Genomic DNA, 27,553 nt, shown 5'->3' on the forward strand with positions numbered 1-27,553 from the left:
AGACTAAATCACCCACGTGCCAAGCAACTTTACATCAATTAACGTTTTTTGTAGTGTAGGCAAAGTAAATGAGCCCGTCTCCTGCGCGCTTTGCATTGGCATTTTACAACTCGAGAGCCTCTGGATTTGCCAAGCCAATGAGCTGCAGCTTTATTTAAACTCGGCCTTTTAAATCAAACTTTAGACATAGTAGATGGAAGGAGGGAAATAGACAAATAAGGAGCCAGTTACTTCAGTTTAAGAGTAGAAACAATTCTTAAAGTGAGAGTCTTTTTCGCCCGGCATATCTCTGGCTCTTCTGATCGTTTGGTGTTTAGAGCCAAGGTTCCATTAAACAGGGCTGCGTGGGATAACCAGGAGCCCGTTTTCCCAACCAAGGAGAGTTGTTTGTGCTGGGCACTTTGAAGGACCGGAGGAGGGAGGAGGCCGCCTTCTAGGAGGTCCGGCAGCCCTAGGTTGCGGACAAACCAAATGACGTTCACACATCTCTCGCACCCACTGCGCTGTTTTGCTTGCGCTGTGCTCCCGGAGGGACTGCGGATCCGCAGAGCACCCCCTGCTCTCCCGGCTTCCCCTGGACCAGCGTTTCCTGCCACTCCTGGCACTTCAAACTCCAAGTTCCATGGGACAAAAAGTGAACTTCAGAGGCTCTGCCTCAAACTATCCTTCGAGGGTGGCTCGAGTACCCTGTATGGCAGCAGACATGTGGGTTCACACGTAGCCGCCAGGCTTGTAAGAGACACCCCGCAGCCGCACCAAACCCGAGGCATCCGCGAAAGCGCCCGGGTTTTAAACTCCAAAGAGCTCCTCGCTTCCTCACGCTGCAGGGAAACTACTGCCTTCCCTGAGGCTTGATTTGGGTAAAATTCTACCAATTTTTCTAAATTACTCGCCTTAACAAATCCAGGAGACTGTTTCTGAACTATTGCAAAATTATCAAGTATATTAGAATGTGTGTGTCTGAATTTTCCTTCTTTCTCCTCTCCACTTTTCTCTAATTTGAGCAATACAGAAATACAGATTAGAGAGCTCTGAAAGTGATATGAATGAGGAAGGTTAGACTGCAGAGCAAAAGAGGATTTGACAGTTATCAATCCTCATCACCCTCAACCCCACTACGTATATGATGGACAAGGCTCACAAGTCAGCACCATGCTTTGATGGGGAATTGGTTTTAATTATGCACAATGTGTTATCATTCTCCTTCCCAGCTTGGGAAAGAGTTAATTCTTTCCCAAAGACCATAGTTGCCCTTGTCTCCTCAACCTGATTCAGAGATGCAATAAAATATGAAGGAAATTTATGGTCTGTTTCAAGCATTTTATTGCTGTATTTTTAAATTCATATATGCACATATAAGAACTATGATCTGTGAATAATTTGAAATGCTATAGAAGAATGATACATTTTAGATAAAACATAACCATATCTTTATATAATTGTCTAAGATTAAAATAAAAAAGAAAAATAGATTTCTAATGTGGGCCAAACTGAAAAACTAATGACAGCCATAAACTGCTAACCAACCATAAATTAACATCTTCATCAAATGCTAAAATGGTATCAGTGGTTATATAAAGCAATTATTATTTCTCCTCATAAGTTTTAGAATAAAGTTCAGAGATATTTAAAGGATCTGTTATTTACAAATGTTTCCTCAATTTTAAAGATTTCATTTTTTTATTAGGAGGATGGTTGCAACTCAAATCTACTATGTTAATAGAGGTGTTTAGAGATGAGAATTTAAATTTAAACATAAAAATGTTTCATGACCTAACCTCATTTTATACATGTATCCTGCCCTGGCAATTACTGAAGAACCTGGTATAAGGATGTCTCCTTTACATATCCTTATCCACTTTTTGAAAAGAGATAAACAATCTCTGATTATGAGAGAGACTCAGTTTTTGTACCTAACTAGTCAAAATAATAAATCATGTATTGTCGAATCAAGTAAGTACAGCTACATTTGCCATGCGCAATCTACTTCTGCAGTAGTACTATGGTCAAAATTCAGATGCCAGGCTGAATGAGCTGCTACTCTCCATCTAAGTAAGATTTTGATGAAAGGAAATGATTTTCCTAAGCAGGCCTCCACAAAAACATGTGAAGAGTTGGGAAAGAACAAAGGATATCTATCAATGCCAGCTGTTTCAGAAAGCAGGGTCAGTTAATACCTGCATCTAAATAACTTACTTTAATTTCCTTGGGAGAAGCATGAGGCATGCATCTCTTTAAAGTATAGATTTCTCAAGAGAGTGAACTTAAGTAAAATTCTGTAATCATTCAACAAAATAAGCTCCCTTAAAAGTTTACATAATCATCCTTCTTGAAAGCAAATTATCTGGCCTATGGTAGGTGTGGGTAGTGCACATACTCAAACTCTCTCTGCCACTGGGTTATGATTTACAGCATGTTGTCCCACGGAGTAGTTGATGTGGATGATTATTCTCAAAGATCAAGGATTAACTAAAATCTTGAACTGGTTAAGTCCTAAGACCATTCCTTAATTTAATTTTCTGCAAGCATTGTTTAGTCTGAAAAATAAAAACTATGTTTGTAACTTTTCTTTAAGTCTAAATTTAGTTCAAAATAAAAAGTTTTTTTTTTTTAATGTGTAATTGTTCAATATGAAGGAAGTACTACTGCATGTAGTTTTGACTTCATAAAAAGTTCGAAGTGATTGCAAATACTTTTAAGGGTACTCCATTTAACGTACAAAACAAAGGCATTTATAAAACTTTAAATAAACTCATTAGTCCTTAGAATTATGGACTTGAAGCAATTTCACTGAAACTATAATTTTAATATGAAAGACAAAAACATTTATTAAAAGGTTTGGCATCAGGCAACAATGACACGTGATTTTTTGTTAACTACAATGGCTGGTTCTTAGAAACAAAAGTTATATGCAGTAAATATCCTCTTGCACACAAATAAGAATCTCCAACTAATATGTTTCATATTTAGAAATGTTTAAATTTGACTTAATGATGACTCGTTAGATAGTGACACCTTTACCTGTTATTTCCATTCCTCTAGTTCCTACTGTGAGCACAATTGGCTGTAAGGGAAGTCAAATGCTTCATGATTGTTATTGCTGAACATTTACTTTCTTTGTAGTCTGCAATATATCAGTCTCTCCTTATAAAAGTCAACACATTTAGGAATCGAGAACATAAACTATACTTCGAATAATTAGCAGTAAAGAGTATTACACACTTTTTTAAAAAACACGGCACAGCCATTGGGTGTTTTTTCATCCTGAAAAGAAAATACACATTCTTATTTGCTTGATCATTGCTAATGCTGGAAAGTTCTGCAAATTTTTGTGTTTTCTAGAATAAAGCTGAAGGCAAAAGATAATTATTTCACAGGTTACCTATTTAATGCCATAATTTATCCCAGGTGGCAAATAAGCAATACTGAGCTGACGAGTTCAAATGAACAGGAGCACCTTCTAGCAGACTTCTCACAGAGTCTCGGGCCAGTTCTTATAACATGTTAGTGACTCACGCCAGTGTCTTTGAGAAAAGCCCAGTGTCCCTAGTTCAGAGACATTTAAAGGATCTGTTATTTACAAATGTTTCTCAATCTTAAAGATTTCATTTTTTAATGAGGAGGATGTACGTATGGTTACTAAATGTACAGATCTAATACTGTAGGTAGTTACTAAAGAGCCACATTTCACTTTCATCACCAGCATTCTGTAGTATATGCTTTATTTACAATGTATTTTAGTTTTATGAACAAATAGAGTAGAATACTATCCTAATATTACCCAGCTTTATTCATTATCTGTGGTAAAATGAGCTGCTGAAGACAAGGATTACATCTACTGAAAACTCTCCTGTTTCTTGTACTTATACTTCTCTCCATACTAATAGTGATTATTAAGAATTGTAACCTAGCAAGGTCAGCCTGCCTAAAATAAACATTTAAAAATTTAGTGATATTTTTTGAGTTTGTTATTTTACAAATTAATAATAAGTTAAAATAGATTGAACCATACTCTGAAATAGTTAATGTATTTTTTGGAGAGCATCAGATGATAAGAATATATGTGTGTAGGGGGAGGAAATGGAGATGAGATATTCACAGAGCAAAATTATTTTCCTAATAATTTTCTTCTGTAATCAAATCTTCTGTTACCCAACATGTTCCTAGTATGACAATAAAGAGACATAATCAGTCCTCTGCGCTTTAAAAAGTTAATTTATTAAATTTTGGTCATACATAAAAGAACATTAAGTATTAGGCTTGCAAACTACTTGCATTTCTTATCTAACATCTTTTAAGACAATTTGATTCATCTAAATCCACATATATGTTATTTTAAAATCAAAGAATATTAAATAATTTCAGAAAACTGTTTTAATAATATACAGCACTCCTCTGTCTGAAAATATTTTTAAAACATGAGTATTGACAAATTATAACCTATTTTAAATTGTGCAGAGTTTTTCATGTATTAAATTTATTTTACCCTACAAGTAGTATAAACAAAATAAACATTTAAGCTAAAAAGTTCAAACATTCATGCTCATTGATTTAGATAAATACAGTGAAGTAGAGTAAGTAATAATTGCTTTAGATAAATACTAAAGAGTGTTATGTGATCACTCATTATAATTTAAAATAGTGCTACAGAAAATGTCATCTTGGCTTGCTAACTTTTTCTTAATTGAGTATGTGAATATGAATATCTAATTATGCAATGCAAGTAAATAATAGTTTGCAAGATTGGCAAATTTAACAGGTTAAAAAGTGTACATTCTAAGGGCATGTAATTCTTGTTCACATAATTATTGCCATTCTTTTATACTAAGATCAAAACCTAGATAAATTTTGTGCTTAGGTCTTTGAACAGTTTTAAACTTCTACCGTTAAGTTAGAAGTCACTTGCAGAAAATGTTACTCAAATTATTTTTTATGATAAAATAAGCATAAAAAACCATGTTGATTTTCTGTCACAAGACTCTGATGTTTTGTTTTGGTTCTACTGTTCATTCCTTTTAGGTAATCTTTCTCAACTATTATTTTATTTATTCTTACTTTTCATTTCTAAGTTCCAGTATACATTTCCAATTATAAATTAATCAAAAATTGCAATGAAATAATGTCCTGTGTTCTCTGTGCCTTAACATCACAAAAGTGTACCACTAAGTGGAATTTAGGAATATGGAACTTCCTAAATTCAGGCAACTTCAGGCAACATGGTGGACTGTGTCCAAGTACAAAAAGGGCAGGCTATGCTTTGTGGTGGACTAAAGCCTAGGGCCCAGGTTGGGGATGCCTCTGCGTGTGTGTGTGTAATTCAAGGCCTTTGCATAAAACCAAGAACTTGCAGAGACAACATACTTAGTAGGTGAACTAGAAAGAAACTTTAATCCACTGAGTAAGACTGTCAGTATTTGCCTGCCTCAGTCTTAGCTCTGGGTAAAAAATAAACAAACAAGTGAACCCCCAAAAGTGTCTCCTGTCTATTCCTAATACTAGGTTTGCATTCTACCTGAGTTAAGGCTAGAAACCACAATACCTGTGTAGCCCTTCCTTCTCACTCCTAGATAATCAAGCTGAAATTTTGGGGTGATCTAAGTTTGGTAGTAATATCAGCAGTCTGACAAATGCAAATACAAATTCTCTCTTGAGGAATAAACTTTAAATCTAGGTCTAAACATTTTTCCAGAGCTAAAAATCCAAGGAACATGGGTTCAGTAAACAAACCATCCCAGGTAACAGTGACAGAAGAAATAAACACATAAACTATAGAATTAGATCCACAAAACACCAAAGATTTGGAAATATCAGATACAAAATCTAAAATGTTTGCTTCATATAGTTAAATCAAAAAGGATATTGGGTATATGACAAAGGTACAAGATATTATAAAAACCAGCATATATGAAGAACAAAGGGAATTCTCAAACTGAAAAATGTAATCATTGAACTTAGCAAACTCAGTGGAATGGAAAACCTGAAGGTTGACAAGTTGGAGGCTGACACTCTGACTCAAAATCAACCTTTGAGACCCTACAAAATGGAGAGGATTGGATGGATCTGAGGATGGAACATAACAAATTTAGAACATCTTAGAGAGAATTAAAGTTATCAAGAACTAAATGTGTGTGTGTGTTTGTGTGCGTGTGTGTGTGTGTGTGTGTGTGTGTGTGTGTGTGTGTATGGGTGGGGGTTGGGGACAAGGTTTTTAGCAGCCCAGGGCTGAGGATGGTTAGGCCCAGTAGTGGGAGGATAGGTGACAGAAGACCTTTTAAATTCTGCTTTGGCCTCTCTCCCACAGTAACTGTCCCATTGACAGTGTCTATCACTGGGTAACTAGATCATTAAAACATAATGTGTACATATTATGGAATGCTATGCAGCAGTTAGAAGCAATAGATTAAATATAGTATATACAGAAATATGAATATATCTTTAAAATCACAGAGCTTAAGAAAATTGGAAAAGATATAACTTACAGAAAATAGGTACTCAGGATAATATATACTACATGAAAACATACACATACCAAGATGTGCACCAAACACATTAAAATATTTGCCCATTATATTAAAATGGGGTATGAAAGTGGGGACTAGGGACAAAAGAGAATAAGTAAATAAAACCAGAGGGTCTTTGTTAAAGCCAGTTATAATTGTATATCATGAACTAAAGAGTATAAGGAGAATGATCATGCAACCCTATGAACCTGAAGTTAAAACAAAAAGAAGGAAAAACAAACTCAATGGATGAGTTGGAGAGAAGATTAAATATACAGTTCCAAGAATAAACTGGAAGAGACATCTAAAGAAATTATCTGGAGGGTAAGTTCGAGATACAAAGAGTGGTGAGGAAAGGTCAAAGGATATGGCATGTAGAGTGACAGGATCTAATGTAGAGTTTGAGAACAGTAACATTCACAGAGAGAATGGCTGAGAAGAGTTCATACTTGAAGGCAGACACCCATGCTCAGACTCAAGAAGCAGCAGGACATACAAACATAAGAAATAGAAAGAAACTAAGAACATCAAAGACAAAGAGAACACATTAAAGTAGTCAGAGAGAAGAGACAGACCACCTAATGAATAATCACTCACTAGTGGCTATCCACCCAATAACAAGAATGGATGCCTTTAGAACGGGAAATATCTTCAAAGTGCTGTGAGGAAATAACTGTCAATCTAGATTTGTGCATCCAGCAAAACCATCTTTCAAGAATGAGAGTAAAAATAAAGACATCCTCAATCAAGCAAAAATAGAATTTACACCGGCAGACCTTCACTAAAGGAACGTTCAGAACATGTACTTCAGAGAGGAGAAAATAAATGCTAGACTATCTTATTTACTTATTATGAATGATATTTTGTAATGTTATTTTTAAAATCATTTTCCTTTTCTCAAAACAGTAGCAAATTTATGAAGCACAAATTAACTGGGCTTTATTACCTGCCTTGTTTGCTTATATACTGCATCATCATTTATGTCAGATGCAAATCATGTGGTACTCTGATATTAGAAGCGTTGAATCACTGGGCTTAATGGCACATGCCTGTAGTCCAGGTTCCCAAGGGGCAAAGGCAGGAGGATCACTTGAGCTCAGGATTTGAGACCAGCCTGGGCAACACAACCAGATACTGTCTCAATTGAAAAAAAAAAATATTTGAATCATTGACACAATGCTGCATGTGTCATATGAAATTACACTGCATTACACGATGTTGTAATTCAAAACAGTACACATGAACTCCAAATCCAATAGGTGAACATCAAAATGAAATACTACATCTAGCTTCTCAGTTTATATACGTGGAAGCATTTAGGAAAGGGTTAATTGCAGTATTTGCATAACTTTTATAGTTTATACTAAAGCCAAATGCTATAATCAATTCTGTAATGATTTCAACATTTGCTCCCATAATAAACCTAATACTAATGTCCAGGGCAATTGCTGAATATATAGTAGGTTCTGTGTTTTCTTAGACATTAAATCTTATCAGTATCAAACTTGCACTCGAAAGGTCTTATATAACAAGAAATTTTGTTCTATTGAGCCACAGTATACAAAGTAATAAGGAACATTTATGCCTGATTAAATATTGAAGTGAAGTTGAAGCATTTAATCTACTGCGAAACTCATTTAATGCACACGCATCCTGGAAATATAAGTATTATTGATATTATACTTGAAGGGAACATTTTCATCCAGTGTAACTCATGGAAATTTAATTTCCTTCTTCTGTGAGAACTTGGAATTTGTTAAACTGTGTCCATTTCCAGCACAATTTTCTAATAGTTCGTAAAGTGTATTTTCACACATTAGAGAATAATTTGAATGACTTAAATTCCACAGTGACCAATCCATTGCTGTGACGGTACATTTATTATAACAGGTGAAAATCACAAGGAAAAATTAAAAACCGAACAAACAAAAAATCCCTGTTTTGAGCTTATCCTGAAGTTGATTTTGATGTCCATTTTCATGCCACCATCCTGTTTTATATTATGATAGGTTTTGTGACTAAGTACAAACTGGACTGATCTCAGATCAGATAGAAATCGGCACTTTTTAAACAAATACAGCAATCACATTTGCAGAAATTAAAAAGAAACAGATGAGCTTAGGATGTTTAGGCTAATTTTGATAGATTTCCTTTCTTTCCTTTTAGCTTCTCTAAGATTTCACTTTGTATCTAAATAAAACATCAGAATCTGGATACTGGATACCAAATAGCATGCGGCGGTAGTCTATTCCTATGGGCTTATCATCAATTATTTCTAAATCAAAGTAAGTTAAAAGTATAACCAACAATTGCTTTATTTCCATAATCGCAAAAAATCGGCCTGGACATTTGGTGGTTCCAGTTCCAAATGGCATTAGGTAACACTTCAGCTTTTTCCCTCTTTTGAAAAAGGTGGTTTTCTTCTTACCATCTTCTACAAAACGATCATATCTGAACTCCTGTAGAGGAGAATATAGTGTTAAAATTATTAACATTTCACATAAAATAGTTTGAGTTCAAGTCCAAAAAGTTGCTAGCTCTCTGTCTGTCTTAGAAAGCTCATTTTAATCAGGTATACACCAGAAAAACTTGACTGAATGTAAATAGGTGTGAACTTTAAAAAAACTCAAATACTACTAGGAAATTATTTTCTCCACATCAAAGAGACATGAAAAGCTGTAAGACATTTTTTCTCCACTCTTATTTCTCTCCTAAGCTGAGTTTCCCAAGTATAGTGGCAATATCTCTATTTTTCCTCCCTAAGGTGGGTCCTGACACATGGGCACAATGTTGGGGAGAAGGCAAGGGCTCTGGTGAGACTGCCATTATTACCCAGGACTGAAGAGTCCTAACTAGCCACAGGAGCTGCCTAACTGTGGATTCCTAATTTGAGCTTCTCTTCTCCCTTCCCCACCAGCTACTGATGGATGAGAACTATGAGTTTAGGATCTGGTGCTGATGTTTGGATTAAACAGATACAAAATAATAAGATTCAGGTAAAGCACTAGAGAGGAACTAAGCCACAAAATCAATCTTCTTTGTTTTTTGATGTTGTAGTGAATTTCTTCTATGAAAGTTCTATTAAAATCAGCTCTGTTTGGGTTTACTCTAGCGTGGCAGGTATTTCTGATATGTTTTCATAAACAAGTTATATTACTTGGTTACAGGAAATCATGGGGCTGCTTTACTTAGGGTGTTGGAATTGCTATCTTAATTTTGCCTTGCTGCCAAAGGGTTATGGTTCAACTCTCACTTGAGTTTCTTAGAGCGGACTGAGTAACCTTATTTTAGCCTATGGTGAATTAATCCATTGATTAAATTAATGCCTGTGGCTTGCATAAAAATGACCAAGTATTTGGTGTAGTTGGTGTCATTAGCATTAGACCTGCTCACACACAACTTTGATATGACTACATGAAGTCAAATGCAAAAAAGTAGGTCAGATCCAAAGCATTTCAGGTTAAAGTGAAAACCTTGCAATATGTGGGTAGATTCTGAATTCATCACAAATGATTTAATTTTCTCACTCAAAACCAGTGTTGTTAATGTCAGTGAACCATTTCCTTTAAAAGCATTGGGTTTGTCCTCATTTATGCAGAATTCTTATTTTGGTAAGTATTTGAACTTAGAAAAATTCTGAGTAGTTCCTATTTCCTCTCAAATTGCAAGTGGATGCAATGATAATGGCAAAATTTATCCGCACTTTTATAACTGCTCAATTCCTCGTAACAAATACTCTGAGCCTTTTAAAACATGTATTTTACCATAGTTCTGGGATATATCCCAACTGTATCCAATCAATGCTAAATGAACAAGGACACCCTTTGTTGACATAAATGGTCACTAGAGATAGAGTGACTAAACGTAACTCTCCTGGTGACCTTCTTCCATTTCTGGAGCTCAGGCCTGAGCTTAGTCCTGCTGCTTCCTCCTTCACACTGACGAGTCTGGGGAGACTGGCCCTCTATCCACCAGCTCCCTGCCTAACCCAAATCAGTTTAAGTGAGCTTTGCTGTGGTACAATTTGTTAGGAAGGTTCTCACTGTAGCCCCACTAGTTAGACCAGCAAATGTGAAATGAAAACTTAGCTTGGATTATGACTTTTTATTGTCCTGATACCATACATAAGCCATAAATCACCGTGGTTTTCAGATTCCTCTTTGTGAAAATAAACGTGCTGCCCGCGGAGAGGCCTGTGGCCAACACATGATGCAGGAGTGCTCCTTACCCATGACCTTCAGCTAGGGTTTATATTCAGTTCCCTCAAACTTCTACTCAACGAGTAACGCCATTCCTCTATTTTCTATCACGTTTTATTCAATTTCTTCATCGTAAACATCTTAGAAATTCCTATTCGGTTGTTCATTTTGTGAAACTAAAAGGGAAATGGCCACTGTCTTTATCTCTGTGACCACCACGAAGTTCAAAGGGCACAGGAGCATAAATGTATTTTTGAGTTAAAATTTATTTGCATTTTGCTTTATTGCCTAGGCATGGAAAACCTAAACAGGAACCAATGTTAAGAAGGGCCTGTGCCAGCTGCTAGGGATATAGTTTAGTTGTAGCTGAAAAGGGAGGGGGTATAATAATCTCACCACTGAGATTCTTGGGTCACAGCAACACAGAACAAAGGTTCAGGAAGCTCAAGATATATCCATTCATTTGGAACAACTTAAACTTGGAATTCATCAAGCTGACTGAAATTCTTTACAGTGACCATAATAAGCATGATGCTTCACAATTAAGGGGAGTCAATTAAATGGATGAGAACAGAAAAATCACAAGAGAAGGTTTAAGACACAGGAGTTCCCCATGGTTCCTCTAATGATTGTTGCAGTTGACTTCCAAACATTGTTCTTCTGCATAAAATGTGTCTAGGCACTAATCTTGGTAATCGCATTATTCGGGTCTCTGACTGGTTTGGGACAGAATGTGTGAAACAATCTGGTCATTGCTACAAGGGAAAAGTCTATGGGGACCTATAGGGACATCTAGGAGAAATCCTCTTCTTGTGAAGAAAATAAAACAAAAAGAAATGGTTGATTACCTTTCCTTCTCTGGACCTCATCATGTGTGACTATGATATCTGGTTGTTCCCAGGTTAAAGACAGAGCTAACCTACAGGAGATGGCAGAGCCAAGAAATCCCAAGAGTTTGGAGCAATCACATTTTCTTATTTATCTCTGTATGTTCAAAGCCTTCAACACAATGCTATTCCCATAGTAGAGGTTCCATATATGTTTGTTGAATTAATGAATAAATACATGAGAATAAAGTATATTTTAAAAAACATTTTCAAGCTTTTGAAGAAAACAAAGATATTGAATGAGTAAATAAATATGTAGAGTATGATGAGTTGATGAATATTCAGTGTTTACAAATAGTAGAAAATTGTATAATATTGAAGCACTAGAAATCAAGTTTGGATAGAGGACACAATTTTCTGGAGAGAGAAAAGATTTTGGTATTCGTGACAAAGGAAGATTGCATAACACGCTAATTTGTGTTCTCCAAATACTATGTTTAGTACAGTTCAACAGATTTTTTGAAGCACTTCCTGTATGTAAAACATTGAAGTTACAAGGCATAAAACATGGTCTTGCTGAAGTAGGTGACACACAATAGGATCATGTTTTGAATCCACTCAATTCATAATTTTGGGTATGGAAATGTAAATTAGATAAAAGATATGACTTTCTCATAATAAAAAAGAGAAATGTTTGAATGGATGGCTAAAGGGTTATACTGTTGCCCCTGGAGGCAAGATGGTAGAGTACAGTGGTCCCTTTTTATCTCCATGACCTGGGTTCAAATCAGCAGTGTGCTGCAGACAGTTTGATCAGCTTGTCAGAGTGTGCACATCTCTTCCCGACTCTGTGTTTAAGCTCTCCACATTGATAACATGAAATTGGCCAAGGGGGTAGTTTATACAATGAAAATTGACAAATACTACAAATCAGGGCTCAGAGCCCTGGTTTACCAGCACACTGCTAGTCCAATATGGTAGGTATAAAGTGTCAATTTATTGGTATGGCAGAAACCTTTTCTCAATAGGAAGCATCTAATGATGATAAATTAGCCATGTGACAGGGCTGAGTTCCTATACTGCAAGCTTGTAGGCGAAGAGGACTTTCTATTTCTGTGTCACTCACTATGCCTATCAAAGTGATTTTTGGGTAATAAATGATTGCTATATGTTTCCTTTAAGTCTACTAGTGGCGCAATCTCTATCCCATTTTGTAATACAGATAAAAAATTATTGAGAGTACTTCCGCATCTGTCATGTCGTTCTAAGAACAGTGGCAATAATGAAAATAATAATTGATACCACAATTTTTATAGCGATTTAGAATTATTTCAAGGACTTTCACATTTATTCATCATTTTATTATCTCTACAACTCTAAGAGGTAGATAGGACAGAATTGCATTAGGTTAAACAAGATCTTTCATCTTTGGAGCTTTTGGGGGATATTCCAAAGGCTTTGGAATTGCATTGTTATTTCACCGTGTTTCTTTACCTACGTGGTTATAATGGATTACCATCTTAAATGTTTGACCTTTTTCCCCTATAAGCCCCACAGTGTCACCAGGTCTCCCTTTATCCCTCAGCATCTGTGGACCTAGGAAAGCCAGCTAACAGATTTGCTCTTCCCGATTGAGCTTCTTTATAGCTCCAGTTCTGGATCTTGCATTGTGTCAGAAAAGAAATCATCACTATTTACTACTGATTACCTGACAGCCTATTGCATGAATTCTAGCTGATAATATGTGTAAATTTGGGAAAGCCCTGAACCAACTTTAGAAAGCTATCCACTCTCAATTAATAGATTACCTAGCCTTTGTTGGATAGCATTTTTACCTATAAAGAGAGAGGACGGGAGAATTAAGAAGCGGTTTTTCTCTGTTTGTTCTCTTTTTAAATTTCACTTGGCAATTTGTTTTTCCACATACACAAGAGCCACCTGAATGGCTAACATTACAATAAGCTAAGCAACCAATATTCAGGGAAAGAATAATTCTTAATATAGAGGTTACATGTTGGTAGCTTAACGGCTCAATTAAGTCCCAAAACACCTTTTATTTATCCCATATTGTGTTTTAAACTTCATTTTTCCAAATATTTAAAAATTCCAACCTTCACTGAAAAGTATTTTTTTCGGGTTCTTTTTAGTAAAAAAATTAAAATGACTTCACCAAACTAGGTCTAAATGCTTGCAAGAGCTGAGGGCTAGTTCGGAAGAAGCCAGTGGTCCTATTTAGCGGTCTCCTGGCATCTCCTTTTGCCATAGTTCTTAACACTCCCAATAGTATTGCTATATTTATACACAGATCACTTCTGTATTTGATCTATTTAGGTCCAGTACATATTTGAATGTGCAATATCTGTCCTGATTTAAAATTATAACTGAAGCATATTTTCACTTTCAGTACATTTATCTATCCAAGCATCTCCTTATTTATTCAACTTATGTGTACAACCTCCTGTGAGCTAGGCACTGAGAATACAGAGATGGAAATGACGTGGTCCTTCCTCTTCTGGAGCTTACAGCAGCATATGGGAGCAATGACAAGTAAATAAATAATTGCAAAATACTGTGTGCTATGCCCCACCACAAACGTACGCACAGGGGGTAGTTTATACCATGAAAATTGAATGTGAACAATGTGAACAATGGCAAATTCTTTGAGGAATGAAGTGGGATTCAGGCACACTGTCAACAAAGAGATGATTAGGTGATTCCTGTTGAGTAATTTGGAGCTTGCTGGGTGCACAAATAAGGAGGGACATTCCAGGAACAGGGAGATGCAGATGCAATAGCTCTCAGGTATGATGGAAGACCATGGCCTGTCTTTGGAATGCCAAATTTTAGAGTTTTTTGGAGCTTGGAAATTCTGAACCCATGCCTTGTTGGGCTGGGAGAATCTATGTTCTGCTGAGGCTCCTGTCTCTCTGTCCTCCAAGAATAACTTTCCTTCTATCTGCCTTCCTTATTTTTTTGGCCTAACATCTACTGCCTCTTATCAACATCTGAGTCCTGCTCTTCTCCTTCAAGGCGTGTTGGATATAAAAGGCAGGTAGTGATGAATGTGAGTCTCCTGAACCATGCTTTCAGCAACAAATGGCTCATGGCAGACTTTTCTAGAACTCTCTTCTTTTCTTTACTGTCAGTATGCGGTGGCTTGGGATGGGCATCTGTTTTATGAGCATCTATAGCATCTACTTATTGCCATATTAAGTTGTTAAGAATCAAAGGAATAATAGGTTTGTCTGACAGTGGTAGTCACTCAGAAAAATGTTTACAGAATGAGTAAGATCTTTCTAAATTCTATAAAAGTGGTTCTGAGCTATTACCGCTTATTCTGTGTCAGGAATTATCAGCATTCCCCAACTAATTTCAAGAAAACAATGGCATGATAATAAATTAGCTAGTTAATTTTAACATTAGTCAGGCATAATTGGCTAATGTTAAATCTAGTAAATAATAGAGAGCGTTCATCAACTGAAGTTAAAGCTACGCTAATGATGCTGAATCTGTATTCACAGTATTGAGATTTTGTTCTGCCACAGATGTTGTCTAAAGCAAGCCCTACTGGTTACTATGTGATTTAATATGTAAAGTTTGGGCATGGCTATTTAGTATTCCAAAAGAAAAAAATATATAAATTAGCATACTTTAGATTTTTAACTTTGAGTTTTAAGTTCCTCAAAGTCTAAATCAAGGTATTTTTCATCATGAGGGTAGGAAATAGGAGGAGTCCAAAGCACAGTGACATAAAGACAGTGGTAATCTGGTAAACATTTATTGTTTCTTGATAACACTAATGTTGATTTTACTATCATGACATGAAGAGTAAACTTAACGACTAGTGGAATAATCACATAATGAAAATAAGTTGATGCTAAATAAATTGTACAATTGCAGAATTGTAGGTAAAAATAAAAATTAAAAATATTTTCCAGATATTGGATATTGGGTATTCATTTGCCCTGTTTATTGAATATCTATTTATGTGTATAATTTTGTTCCTTGATATTTACAAATGTGGAGATAAAGCTTGTTGTTTGCAGAATGTTCCTTCACTTGCTAATACTCTACAATCTATTTGTTATTGTCATTCATACACTGCCCCTCCTTCTGAAACACACAGCAACAATATGTATGCTCCCCCAACACTTAAGTCATTTGCCTTTGCTGCTGAAATAAATTCAAATTTTCTAATTGTATTTGAATCTGCTCTCTTCTTATTAATTTTTGAAATTCAACAATATTGTACTCCAGCCTGATGCAAGACATCTACCTTAGAAACTAGATTTAAAGGTGGTCTAACTATGAACTGCTCAACCAGAGCAGCAAAGTTTCCCTTTGAAAAAAAGCATTTTATCTACAAAAACCACTACAGCAACATTACTTCCTGAGAAACACAGGCAGAATAGGACTGCAATCAATTTTCATGCAGGTGGTGAATCTCTGAAGTGGTATTAAGGGATGAACCAGGGTGGATTAATTTCCATTCTTTGATATTCATTAACTCCAGCTTCAGAAAAAAAACACAAGGAGATGACACAATTACCCTCAGAGCTTCACCCGTGAGCAGCAGCTTTACAATCTCAAGTTCATAATGCCATACTAATTGATCAAGAAGGGGCACATACTTTTAATAAGAGGTGAAAAAGTATATGGGCTTAACTACAGCAGTGGTAGTATTTGACTTTGGAACAGTCAACCCCACTTTGGAAACACTTGGTAAAATAGTAATCATCATTTATTCTCTAAGCCACCTGCCAATAGCTAGCCCTCCATGGTTTTCAATAATTCTCCACCAAGCATAATGCAATTTCGGCCAGAACATAACTGTGGCCAAAGTGCAATGTCCATTTAATTTGAAGTGACTAGCATTTAGTCTCATGACTGTATTTCTCTTTACAGATCATGAAACCTTTCAAAGATATCCTTAGTGAACACTTCAGTAAGGAGGAAACCTTTCTTATTAGGAGGAAAACCAGAGGCCATAAAGCTGTCTCAACCCCTTCTGGAACAAAGTGGCAAGAGGAAGTGATAGGGATGGAAGAGAAATGCACCTGCAGGATCTAAGAAGTAGCAATCATAGGCTTGATGTTTATTTACCTCTGGAGCTTCAAAGATTTCAGGGTCACCATGAAAGATTGGAGGAAAGACGGCTAGCAAGTCTCCTTTTCGCACACAGAAGTCCCCAGTCTCTGCACTGAGAGTCAAATCCTCCTCAACAAAACGAATGGTGGTTGAATATGAGGACAGACGTAAAGCTTCAAAAATGGTGCTTTCTGAAGGGAAAAAAAAAAACAAGTGATGCCTTTTAAGATAGGGCTGCTCTTGAAACGTGCTCTCAATTTGCAACAAAAGCTCATTACTAATGGCCTTGATTGAAAAGGAAATTGTTTCTTCATCCACCAAGAGGGAGCCAAGGGTGGCTGTGTACAGAGTGTGAGCAGGGGCAGTGGTCTGGCTCCAGCAAGGCTTGGAGGTATTTCACAGGTAGGAGGAAGCAGTGTTGTACCTGGGCAGAAAGTCATTAAGATTTTGTAGGAGAGAATGGTCTGGTAGAGAGGAATGCTGTGTTATGGGTATACATGTTCGAAATTAAAACCATATCCCAGTTAAAATACACAGCTTGTAAGTCATTCCACAAACCTTTAGAACTCTGATGCTTTAAAGCCAGGCTTAGCCATTTAATAACCACTTAGGCAGTTAATAGTAAAGTAATTGTAGTAGCGCTTCCTGAGACAGCTTAACGCTTAATTTCTTTTATGCTAGCTGTAAATAAAATGTGAGTCAACATTTGCTGGAAAAATTTCAAAAGGAAATGCTTTTAGAGGATTCAGAAGAAAACCATATTTTCCTCGGCATCCAGAGAGAATAACAGGCACCATCATATCCTGGAAGATTCCAGAAGCCGAATGTCCTTGCTTTCCCAGTGGCCTTCACCTTTTGCTCCTAGCATGACAGATTTTATGGCTAATTTCCGGCAATTTATCCTGGCAGTTTGAGGAGGAATTCCTTTGGGAATAATATGCATAATTTGCATAAATCATTCTGATAGCATGCATATCAGCGTGTAGCTCCTGTCTAGGTCTGCGTCTCTCTCTTCATAATCAAAACTGACTATGTTTCCACCAGCGTGAATGGGTCCTAGAATATAAAGCTTGATTCTCTCTAATCAGCAATGTGGAAAAAAAAAAGCTCCAAATGGAGTTTTTCCCCCTTCACATGATAACAAATGGTTGTGTTTATGGCTTGCAATTTAGAAATCACACACACACACACACACACACACACACACACAGAGCCCAGTTTCTCAGTGTTCAGCAAAGCTCTGAAAAACCGAGTACCCAATTATTAGATTATTAAAGGCAGGCCTATCTGTGAGGACTTTCATCAGCCAAAAATAAAAATCAACGTTATTTCAGTAAAATTTAAATCTATGCACAGGCTGCATAGGGCTATCAAGTAGCTTTGGGTGCTTTCTCCCGGGAGGTTTTTCCTTAAGCATGCATTTGTCTAAAGAAATGAGGCTGCGGTCAGCTTTGTGTGGCCAGTGTGGTGATTCAATGTGACGTACAGTGAGGCTGTGCATATTCTCTTGGACTTCCTTCGTTATTATAATCAGGCAGAGTCAAATCAGTTTGTTAGTGATGAGGCCGGAAAAGAACTTTGGTTTTGGAACATGGGCTCTACTGCAGATAGCCACAAGGCACCTGACACGATGGATTTCAGTGGCAGGACACCAAGGACCAACATTTCTGTGGTGAAAAGCAAGGGTCGGCCTCCCATGTACCGCTGCTGGCTCTGTTGGAGCAACGATAGCACAGCATCATTTTAGCTTGTGGTGTGAAATGGTAGCTGACATATGTAGCAGTGCTGTTCACCCAACGAGTCCAGTAGGGGTGTGGGAAGAAGAAACACAAAAGCAAAATAATTGTGGGGTGGCTGCTGTGACAGGGCAGGCATGTAATAGTCCGAATAATACGGTCACATCTGATTGGCTGATGTGCTCTCGGGAAGCACGGCAGCTTGCGCCCACCACAGTATCACAAATGACAATTGGGCAAGCATATCTTATGCAGAAGTTAATCACAATAATGGAGTGCAAAGTGTGGCTTAGCGGTCAGATCGTAAGTGACAAATCTGTTTTACCTTCCAGTACCAGTTATGTGTGCAAGATGAGGTTGGCTCTCGCTCTGAGCGATCGTGCCGATAATCATTAGACGACAAAAGTAATGAGTTGCGTTATTATCAACAATGGAGAGTAGAGCTTACGTGGCTCTGCAGAATAACACCCAGACACAAAAGCCAGCAGCTTTTCCACCAGCCCCAGTACGAATGCAGGCAGAGCTATACGTTAAGAAGAATGACAACTGCACAATAAAAAAATTGCAGCCTCTACTTGTAGTTGTCATAGTTGAGCAGACACCAGCCAGTGCCACTGACAGACCAGCTGGGCCCTGGGAGGACTTCCATGCTGCACCAGGAGGTACAGTAAATTATCCTGCACGGTAGAGCAACATCTGCTTCTGTGCTAGTGCCGAACAAACAAGGCAATTTAAAACATACCAAGGGATAACCAAGCAACAAATGAACATGACCCTCATTTTTTCCCCCTTCTCACACATGAGGTGCTAAACTTCTTTGTGCAAGCACTCCATGAAAGAGAAGCCAGGTTTTTATTTGATAAGGTGTTGTCAGAGAGATTTTACATGTTTCCAAAATGGAAAGAAAAAGCTTATAGTATTGTTATTCTTAGAATCTTCCCCCTTCTATCTTCATTTCTTTTATACCAAAGCTAGCACTCAGTTCTCTATTCGCTCTAGAATTAAAAAAAAAAAAAAAACTTTCCATATACTTATAAATATTCAGTCTTTAAACCTAATTTGCTATACTTAGTTCACATGCCTTCAAGCATTTGTCTTCCAATTTCCACTGAATAAATGCGTACTAATGAGAACTAGAGCAAGCTGCTGAGGCAAAGCTGGGTGACTTGGGTCTGGCCTGCCACCAGCTTGTGATAGGCGGGCAAATTGAGTTAAAATGAAAAGTCTTGTCAGCTGAAATTCAACATGGTAGCCAAACAGCAAGCTGTCAATCATCCAGCCAAAACAGAGGACTGCAGGTAATAAAAGGTCATTGTGAATCATTAGTACACTTGGCTTTCATATGGAAGTTAATTTTAATTAAAGATGATCTCTATCTGTAAATGTTTTATAAAACTTATTGTGCATAATCGTTGTTAATTTATACTAACATTTAGCGGGCATTCTAATTATTAAATCCATTATTAGAATTATTAGAATGCATTGTCGAAAAACGGCCATCAAGAATGCAAGTATTTTGGGATGAAATTTACACCAGGCACTGCAAGGTGCCAACAACTGCAACTGTGATTAAGATAAGGCTGCCTGTGAGTTATTAAGAACTGAGTTTACTGACTGGTATATGCTAGGAAATTGGATTACAAAATCCCCTCTATGAACTCACAATTCAGAGCATATACTATGTTCTTCACCTGGCTAGGGAAGGCTTCTTTCACTTTTCAGGATACAAAACTATTCTGATTAAGTATCCCTTCTAAGTGAAATACCAGGGAATGTCTTGAGCTAAAATGTTTTACAATACAACTGTGAAGGAAAATAACAAACGAAAAAAATATGGTTAAAAAGGCATATACATTTTCTCTTTTGCTCTCAGTTTTCAATTCTGGTTGTAATAAGGGACGGATGACTCCCATTTGTAGATTTAAGGCACTAAAGCAGCTCATGACAATCAATAATGCATGTTACAATGCAAAAACAAATAAAAGAACATCCGGGTTTCTGCCTTACACTTAGGCCCTGTCTATATATGTGGAATGGATGTACTGTGACATGGCCAGGCTGTTAATTTGGGTCATCTTAATGATTGGTGCAGGCTGGCATGCCATCTGATTAGCCGTGGTGATCTGTGGATAGCAGCAATGGATGGAGTGAAATGAACAGCCAGGCTCTGCCACAGTGACTGGGGCTAAACACCAGGCAATATTAAATAGAAGGTGGCTGTAAAAGCGGGAGAGGGGATGGATATGAAGGTGGTGTGCTCTGGAAGGTGTGATGAAATGAAGTGAGGCTCATGATGTGTGTGTTTGTGTGTGCGTTTCTACATAACGGTCTTCAAGACCGTTGAGAAGTTAAGTAAGAAATTGTGATAATCATATAATTTGAGGCAGAATCACTAATCCTTGGCTCAACAACTGTATATCTTAAGTAAGGTTAAAAATAAATCTGAATTGGTATAAATGCCTATCTTCATCCTGCATCTTAGACACAGTGTTTGGTTCACTGCTAAATTACAGACATGTAAATTCAGCATTCATATATTCCATAAATGTCTGTTAAGGCCCTACTCTGCTCGGAGCACTGGGCCACTGCAGCTGGTGTGAAGAAGGAACACTGCACACGGACTTGGCCTTTATGGACAATGCAATCTAGGTAGTGCAAAGTTGGAAGATACACATAAACAGGAATGCTCACAAGATTCTACTGAAGATATGGCACAATTGCATTATTTATTTATTTAAAATGGACAAAAATCATATATGTTTATGGTGTACAACTTGATGTTTGGAAATATGCATACATTTTGGAATGGTTAAGTCAAATGATTAACATATGCAATTATCTCACATACTGATCGGTTATTTGTGATGAGAACACTCAAAATCTACTCCCTTGGTAATTTGATACTGTACACTTTCTAATTGGATAACTCCAATGATGGCATTCAGAAAGCCCATTTTAGTAGAAACCTATTTTTCATACTGAGGTGAAATTTTCCTCCTTTTAATTTCTACCCTTTATAAAACACACAGGCCAAAAATGTCTAATCATTCTTCCATGTAACAACCCTTTCAAAATATGTAAAGACAACTATCATACCATTTTCTAATTGTGTGTCAGAGATGATATGGTGTTCAGCCTTTGCCATGCTGGATGAATTTAATTAGTCAATGTGCCTCTTAATATTTGGCAGAACTAGGTATGTACTATTTTAGTTGGAAAAGTAGAGAATTATTAATTTCTGTCCCTAGACACCATGCTTCTATTACTATTTTCTGGGAGCAGATGAGCAACAGATTTTTGAAATAATATCACTATTGTTTTAAACTTTCTGATATTCCAGAGATTATCAGCAACCCTGGATGCCCATTAGAATCACCTGGGATTGTTTAAAAAAATAAATGCCCCATTCCAATCTAATAGAATAGAAACCACTGCATTAACTAAAACCTTTCAATTAGAGGCTTTGAATCTTGGCTGCACATTAGAATCACCTAGGGAGCTTTTAAAGCCATCAGCCTGCACCCCAGACCAATGCAATCAGACTCTTTAAGGGTGGGGCCAGGTATTCCAAGTGTTTAAAGCTTCCCAGATGGTTCCAATGAGCAATCAAGGCTGAGAACCATTGCTTTAAACCCTTTTCTGCGGAATCACAAGTTTCTCATCCTATTCTTACAAAGTTGATATTTAGATCTAAACACAGTAATTTGCATTTTAATTAAAGTTGCTTTTCAATCCTTTCAGATTCTGTTTCCAGCATTCATTATATTATCTAACCACCTTAGCTTTGTGCTGAGCTGAAAATCTGATGAACACTGAAATCAGTATTTTTCATTCTTTTAACTGCTGTTTCCTTATATTACATATAAAATTTACGTCACTAAGTTTCTGATGTACCTCTTTGTGGAAGATGCTTCACCTAATTCCTCCAGTTAGAAGCTCCTAAATGAAGTTATATCTTTTGTAGATCCTCACCAGAAGAGAGGATGTTTTTAAACTTCACTATTATCTGAATTATGTAAAGTTTTAAGCTTTCAAATACACAATTATTTTATAATATTTGAATGAGCTTTTTCAAAATAACACTCATAATCTTTACAAATATACCACACTAATGTTAAATGTTCACAAGGGATACTGTTGGAGGGGGGTATACAGAAATGCTCTCTACTATCTTTGTAACTTTTCTGTAAATCTAAAACTATTCTACAGTCAAAAGTTCATTTCTGTTAAATAAAAATACCCACAAGATTCTAATGTGCACTGCTAGTTCTATCCTTACCCTCAAACACAACTGCATTTGAGAATCAGTAATATGTATCTTATAAAAAATAGTGCTCAAAGTCTCTAGTCCATTTCTAGAGAATTTTTGTCTGAAGCGACAGTCATTATGGGTAGGCGTTAAAGTTAGATCTGGCATCAACTTCTGGTTCTGCCACTATCTAGTTGTATGACTTGAGTTAGTTATGTTTTTGAACCTCGTTATTTAATAATTGAAAAAAATAATAATACTTGAGAATTAAATAACCTAATATACATAAAATGCAACACAGTGGCTGGCACATATTCAAATAATAATTATTAATGTTATTCATAATATCTTATCATGAAGCTAAAAATTCAGCCAACTGTCTGATCCTCTGGCCCATGTTGCCTGATCTTGGCCATGTGCATCATGGCTGGCTTTGTAGACTTGAGATACAAAGAATTCCTCTCCCCTCTCAGCTGGGACAATGAAAAAAGATCTCCAGGGCTCTGGTATCAGACAGGCCTGAGAGGAAAAGCGTGGGCCTGCTCAGAAAACCTGAGTTAAAGACCTGCCTTTATTATCTGTATTATCTGTATTATCTTCATGATATTAGACAAGATATTTAGCACCCTGAGAATTTTCTCATCTGTAAAAGTGACAAAACAATAGTTGTTGTTGTCCTCCAGAGTATCTTGGTGAAGATGACATGAAACAATGTCTATAAGATTGCTTTGATATTGAGATCACTAATATATATAACATAAATTGCGTCTAATGATCTATTAAAGGACCTTAATTTTTTTCCTTTCTGTATTCCCCTCACACACCAATACTCACAATCGGCTTCAAAATCTTCCATTGAATTTCAGTGTGTACTCTGCAAGCTCATACTTCTAGAGTTATAATTTATAATATTCTCTTTTTTAAAAAACTATTACAGATTTTGCCCAGTTCCAGTTTTAAGGGATCTCCCTTTACTTTAATATCCCTCAAGTGGACCATGTTTGTAACTTTTCTCAATTTGAGGATAGGTACTGAACATTAGGCATCTGGAATTCACCTGAGCCATGCAGCAATTGCCTTTCATTCTCACTTGAGAATGTTTGCTCTTTTCACTGGTGGGTCATAGAAAGAACACTCCTATAAAGTAATGTAGACTTGAGTATGATGTTCATAAATAATTGCAAATGAAGAAAACAATATAAGCCATATGGGGACATCATAGAGGTTGAATGTCATTTTGGTGATAACAACAGATAACATTTATTGAGCCTATACTGTGTGCCACTATATTAAGTTAATCTATGTTATTCAAGTAAAACATTAAGAAGTGGTATTCATTAAGCTTATTTGCAATTGATTTATCAAAATTCCAAGTTTGAGAGCTTTTACTTCTTGCATTATCTTTTTTTCTTACCTTTGTCTCTCTGAATTATCTTTTATACTTTTCTTTTCCCTATATCTAAAACCTGCAGTTCTAAATCCTATCTCTACCTTTTTTTTTCTGGAATAACTGAAAAATTCTTACTTTTCTCTCAGAGCTTCTCAAACTTCCATTCTATCAGCAATTTTTCCTATTGAGATTTAAGCCCCAAGTAACAGTTTCTGAAACCTCATTATAACTACTAACTTATTTTAAATTTTCATTTAAATTTAGTTATAGTGATCTTAACTAATTATTAATAGATAAAATGTTTTAGTGAGGTCATGATAAGCATAATCTTAATAAGATACATAAAAATAAAGAATTGTGTTTTCTTTGCCTAAAATAAGAGTGGAATGGTTTTGAGGAGAGATTCTCAAGAGCATTGAAAGAAGGACAAATCTATCATAACCTCTTACAACAGATGATTGCTTTGAATTACTCAAACAGACTTTGGCAGTCTAACGTTCCTTCTCCATCCTGCTTTATAATCAAAGTGTGCTGACATGCAAAATTTCTGTAGAAAGAAGAACTTCTTTTCTCTTTGCTGTAATAAGATCAAAATTCTCCTTCCTGGTAAAAAGTACAGCATTCATTTCGTTGTTATTTTTTTCTTCTTATAATAATAAAAGTTTAAGATGTTTTTAAAGACATTGCATTTAAAATACACAGAACTCTTTTTTTTTTAAGAAGACAAGAAGGATAAGCACGTAGAGTCATACCATGTGGCACATGGTAAATATTTAATTGTGTAAGTCTTGCCCTTGCACATATAGTTAATGCTCTTGATATAGAGAAATGCAACTGAGCTATGACCATCGGTAGAAGTTATTTGTTGTGTAACTAATTCATATATGTTTTCTCTAATCTGTATAAAACCTTCTATCTTGTGAAAGAAAAAAATACTATTTTTCAGATCATATTCGGCCCCATCATTTTAAATTCTCATAATGAACAACACTGGCCTCTGCTGGTAACTGAGGTCATGATGAACCATCCGGGCTGCTGAAGGCACTGCCTTTATCCAGGTGGATATAAAGTTGCTTGGCATTTTTGTTGTTTTTATTCATTTATTAATGATAGGAGACTTGTAAATTCATGAGAGATTCAAGAGTGAAAATCTCTAGCTCTAGCTATGGGCTTAAATGGACTCAAATTATAGCTCTGGAATCTACCATTTCTTCTAGTCTAATAAATTTAAATGTTTCTGCTTTAATACTGAAATTTAAAAATGACCTTTTCTTTTAAGAGGAAAAAGTTGAGAGTAAAAAGAGAGTTGATGAATTACAACTAAGTTTTATAAGAGTAATAACTATACAGAATACGAACACATATTCTTTGAGGTGTATTTGCCTTACTTCCCAGTATGCATCATCTTATTCATAAAATGCAATGGAAACTGTTTGAATATATGGGAAATAAAATGTAGATCTTCATAGAAATTAAAAATCTGCCAGAAAATACTGTTTATCCAAGTGGAGCAACTATCCAAAATTTTACACAAATCTTCTGTATTTATTCCCCAATAATTTTGCAAACAAAAATAAAAGAATATTTGTATTTTAGTAATGTTGAGATTTTTTAAAGAAAATATAAAGTTTATTTGATAACCTATGCTAAAGACACAAACTACAAGGCAACACATTTTTCCTAATTGACTGCTAGTATAAGGCATGTTTTCAGGCATTGTCTCAATGGGCCTTAACCTGAGAAGCGAGGACAATCTCTAGAACTCTTGGGCTATTTTTCTCAATGCCCATTGATTGTGAACATTGACCAAACCTGGGAGGACTTTTGCTCCTGAAAGTTCCCATCAAAGACCCTGGGACATATCTTTAAAATATAAAATACTGAGACCAACAGAGGCTAAAATACTTGTCTACATTGTCAAAGGAGTGAAGACACAGACATATGTAAACATTTGTTCCTGCATTTGTCCAAAGCGACTTGGAATATTACATCCTAAAGGATACTGCAAGATGAAATGTCAATACAGAAGGAATAGGGAATAACTCATTGGGATGGAATTTAACTTTGGCAGTAGACATTCAATCAGGTAACGGTAGTGAAGAGCCTTCTCAAAGTAGTGAAGGGGAACAAAATCTGCTGCAATCAAAAGCTCCAGTTATTGAGGTACAGGCCTATGTAGAAATAGAAAAAAACCTTAGTCACTATCAACCTCAAACATACTTGAAATAGTGACCATGTGTATCTCATGAGTCAGCGAATATGTTATAAAATATCAGCGTTTCACAGAAATAGTTTGTAGTTGCTGCTTTTTCTTTTCTTTTGCTCCTTTTCTCCCTTCCTTCCCTTCCTCCTTCCTTCCTTTCTTCTTTTCTATCTTTTCCTTCCTTTCTTTTTTTTTTTCTGTGTGTGTTTAAATCATTAACTTCCAGTGGAAAACATTTTTTCTATATTTTTGAGAATCACACACTCCATAAAACACTCTAACCTGGGCTTGAAAACATAGACATCATTTAGGGGAAGAAATACAACTTGCACACAGGGTGCCTCTTGTCGGACTGTCTTTTTCAGTCGCCAAATACTTCTTGACAAGATAGTGCAGCAGTATTTGGAAAGCATTAGCACATCTACAGATGCTCAGAATCAAATGATTTAATAGGCATGAACTTTTTTTCAAATAATTGCAAAGCTTTGGTTTAGCCTTTTGCATACCTTGCATAGTTAATTACCTAGGCCTTAATGTTTACATGCAATGAAAGTATCTACGGCTATAAACTACATAATTTATAATTGATGTAAATGGGTGTTATTATGTCAATTAGGCAGCTGTGTCCTCTACCTCTTGGTAAACAGCTATGAGTGATAAACTGAGTTTGCAGAGAGGTACCTTTTTTTCTTCATAACAGATAAAAATAAATTACCTAGGCAGATCAGGCTGTCCAATTGTTCTCTGGTGAGGTAGATGGGAAATCCAGACCCTTTCTTTTGACCTGTTGACTGCAGCAAACGGTCAATTTCGTCACGCACTGCTGCCATTGCTTCTGGGTGCCGCAGAAGATAATACATTGCCCAGAACATAGCTGGAATAGTGTTTGCCACAGAGGCCCAGAGAAAGCCTAAATGATGTGCTGGGAGAAAATAAGTGAAAAGGAAGATTAATAGCGTTTATTACACTGATTAGATTTGCAGTGTGCTAATTAAAAGATGTTAGGACACAGACCCAGCCAAGGATCAGTGCATGCTAATGAGAACCAATAGGCTTCTGAAGTCTAATTTTCTGCTTAATGAGAATAGTTTAAAATGTAATGTGTATGGGGGGGCGGGGTGGTGGTGGATGAGATAAGAGGAGTAAATGCAGCTTAGTTATACTCTTTCTCATTATCACCATTAAGTATCTTGTTTTACCATCTCAGCAAAAAAAAAAAAAATCAATTATCACAGAGGGTAGTATCAGAGTAAAACATTTTATCGTTAGCCAATTAGAAAGAGCATAAAATTTTTTCAAGGTCATCATTTTGTCTTTTTATTTCAAAGGTCTATGGTAAATTATTTTGTTTTAGGCAAGTA

General features: G+C 36.3%; 1 protein-coding gene across 2 annotated transcripts in view; it reads right to left on the reverse strand.

Moving 5' to 3' along the window:
* Positions 1-8,357: 8,357 nt before the first annotated feature.
* Positions 8,358-27,553, reverse strand: part of LOC116563550 (cytochrome P450 7B1) — a 190,813-nt gene continuing 171,617 nt past the window's right edge. For both annotated transcript variants that reach the window (XM_032296207.1, XM_032296206.1), the window contains exons 4-6: positions 26,908-27,114; positions 16,630-16,805; positions 8,358-8,959 (exon numbers count right to left, since the gene is read on the reverse strand). In XM_032296207.1, the coding sequence (XP_032152098.1) occupies positions 8,672-8,959; positions 16,630-16,805; positions 26,908-27,114 (671 nt within the window). In that variant the 3' untranslated portion in view covers positions 8,358-8,671. The remainder of the gene's footprint in view (positions 8,960-16,629; positions 16,806-26,907; positions 27,115-27,553) is intronic.

The sequence above is a fragment of the Sapajus apella genome, unplaced genomic scaffold (genome assembly GCF_009761245.1).
Source record: "Sapajus apella isolate SASKATOON/1434 unplaced genomic scaffold, GSC_monkey_1.0 scaffold35, whole genome shotgun sequence".
Classification (NCBI taxonomy): domain Eukaryota; kingdom Metazoa; phylum Chordata; class Mammalia; order Primates; family Cebidae; genus Sapajus; species Sapajus apella.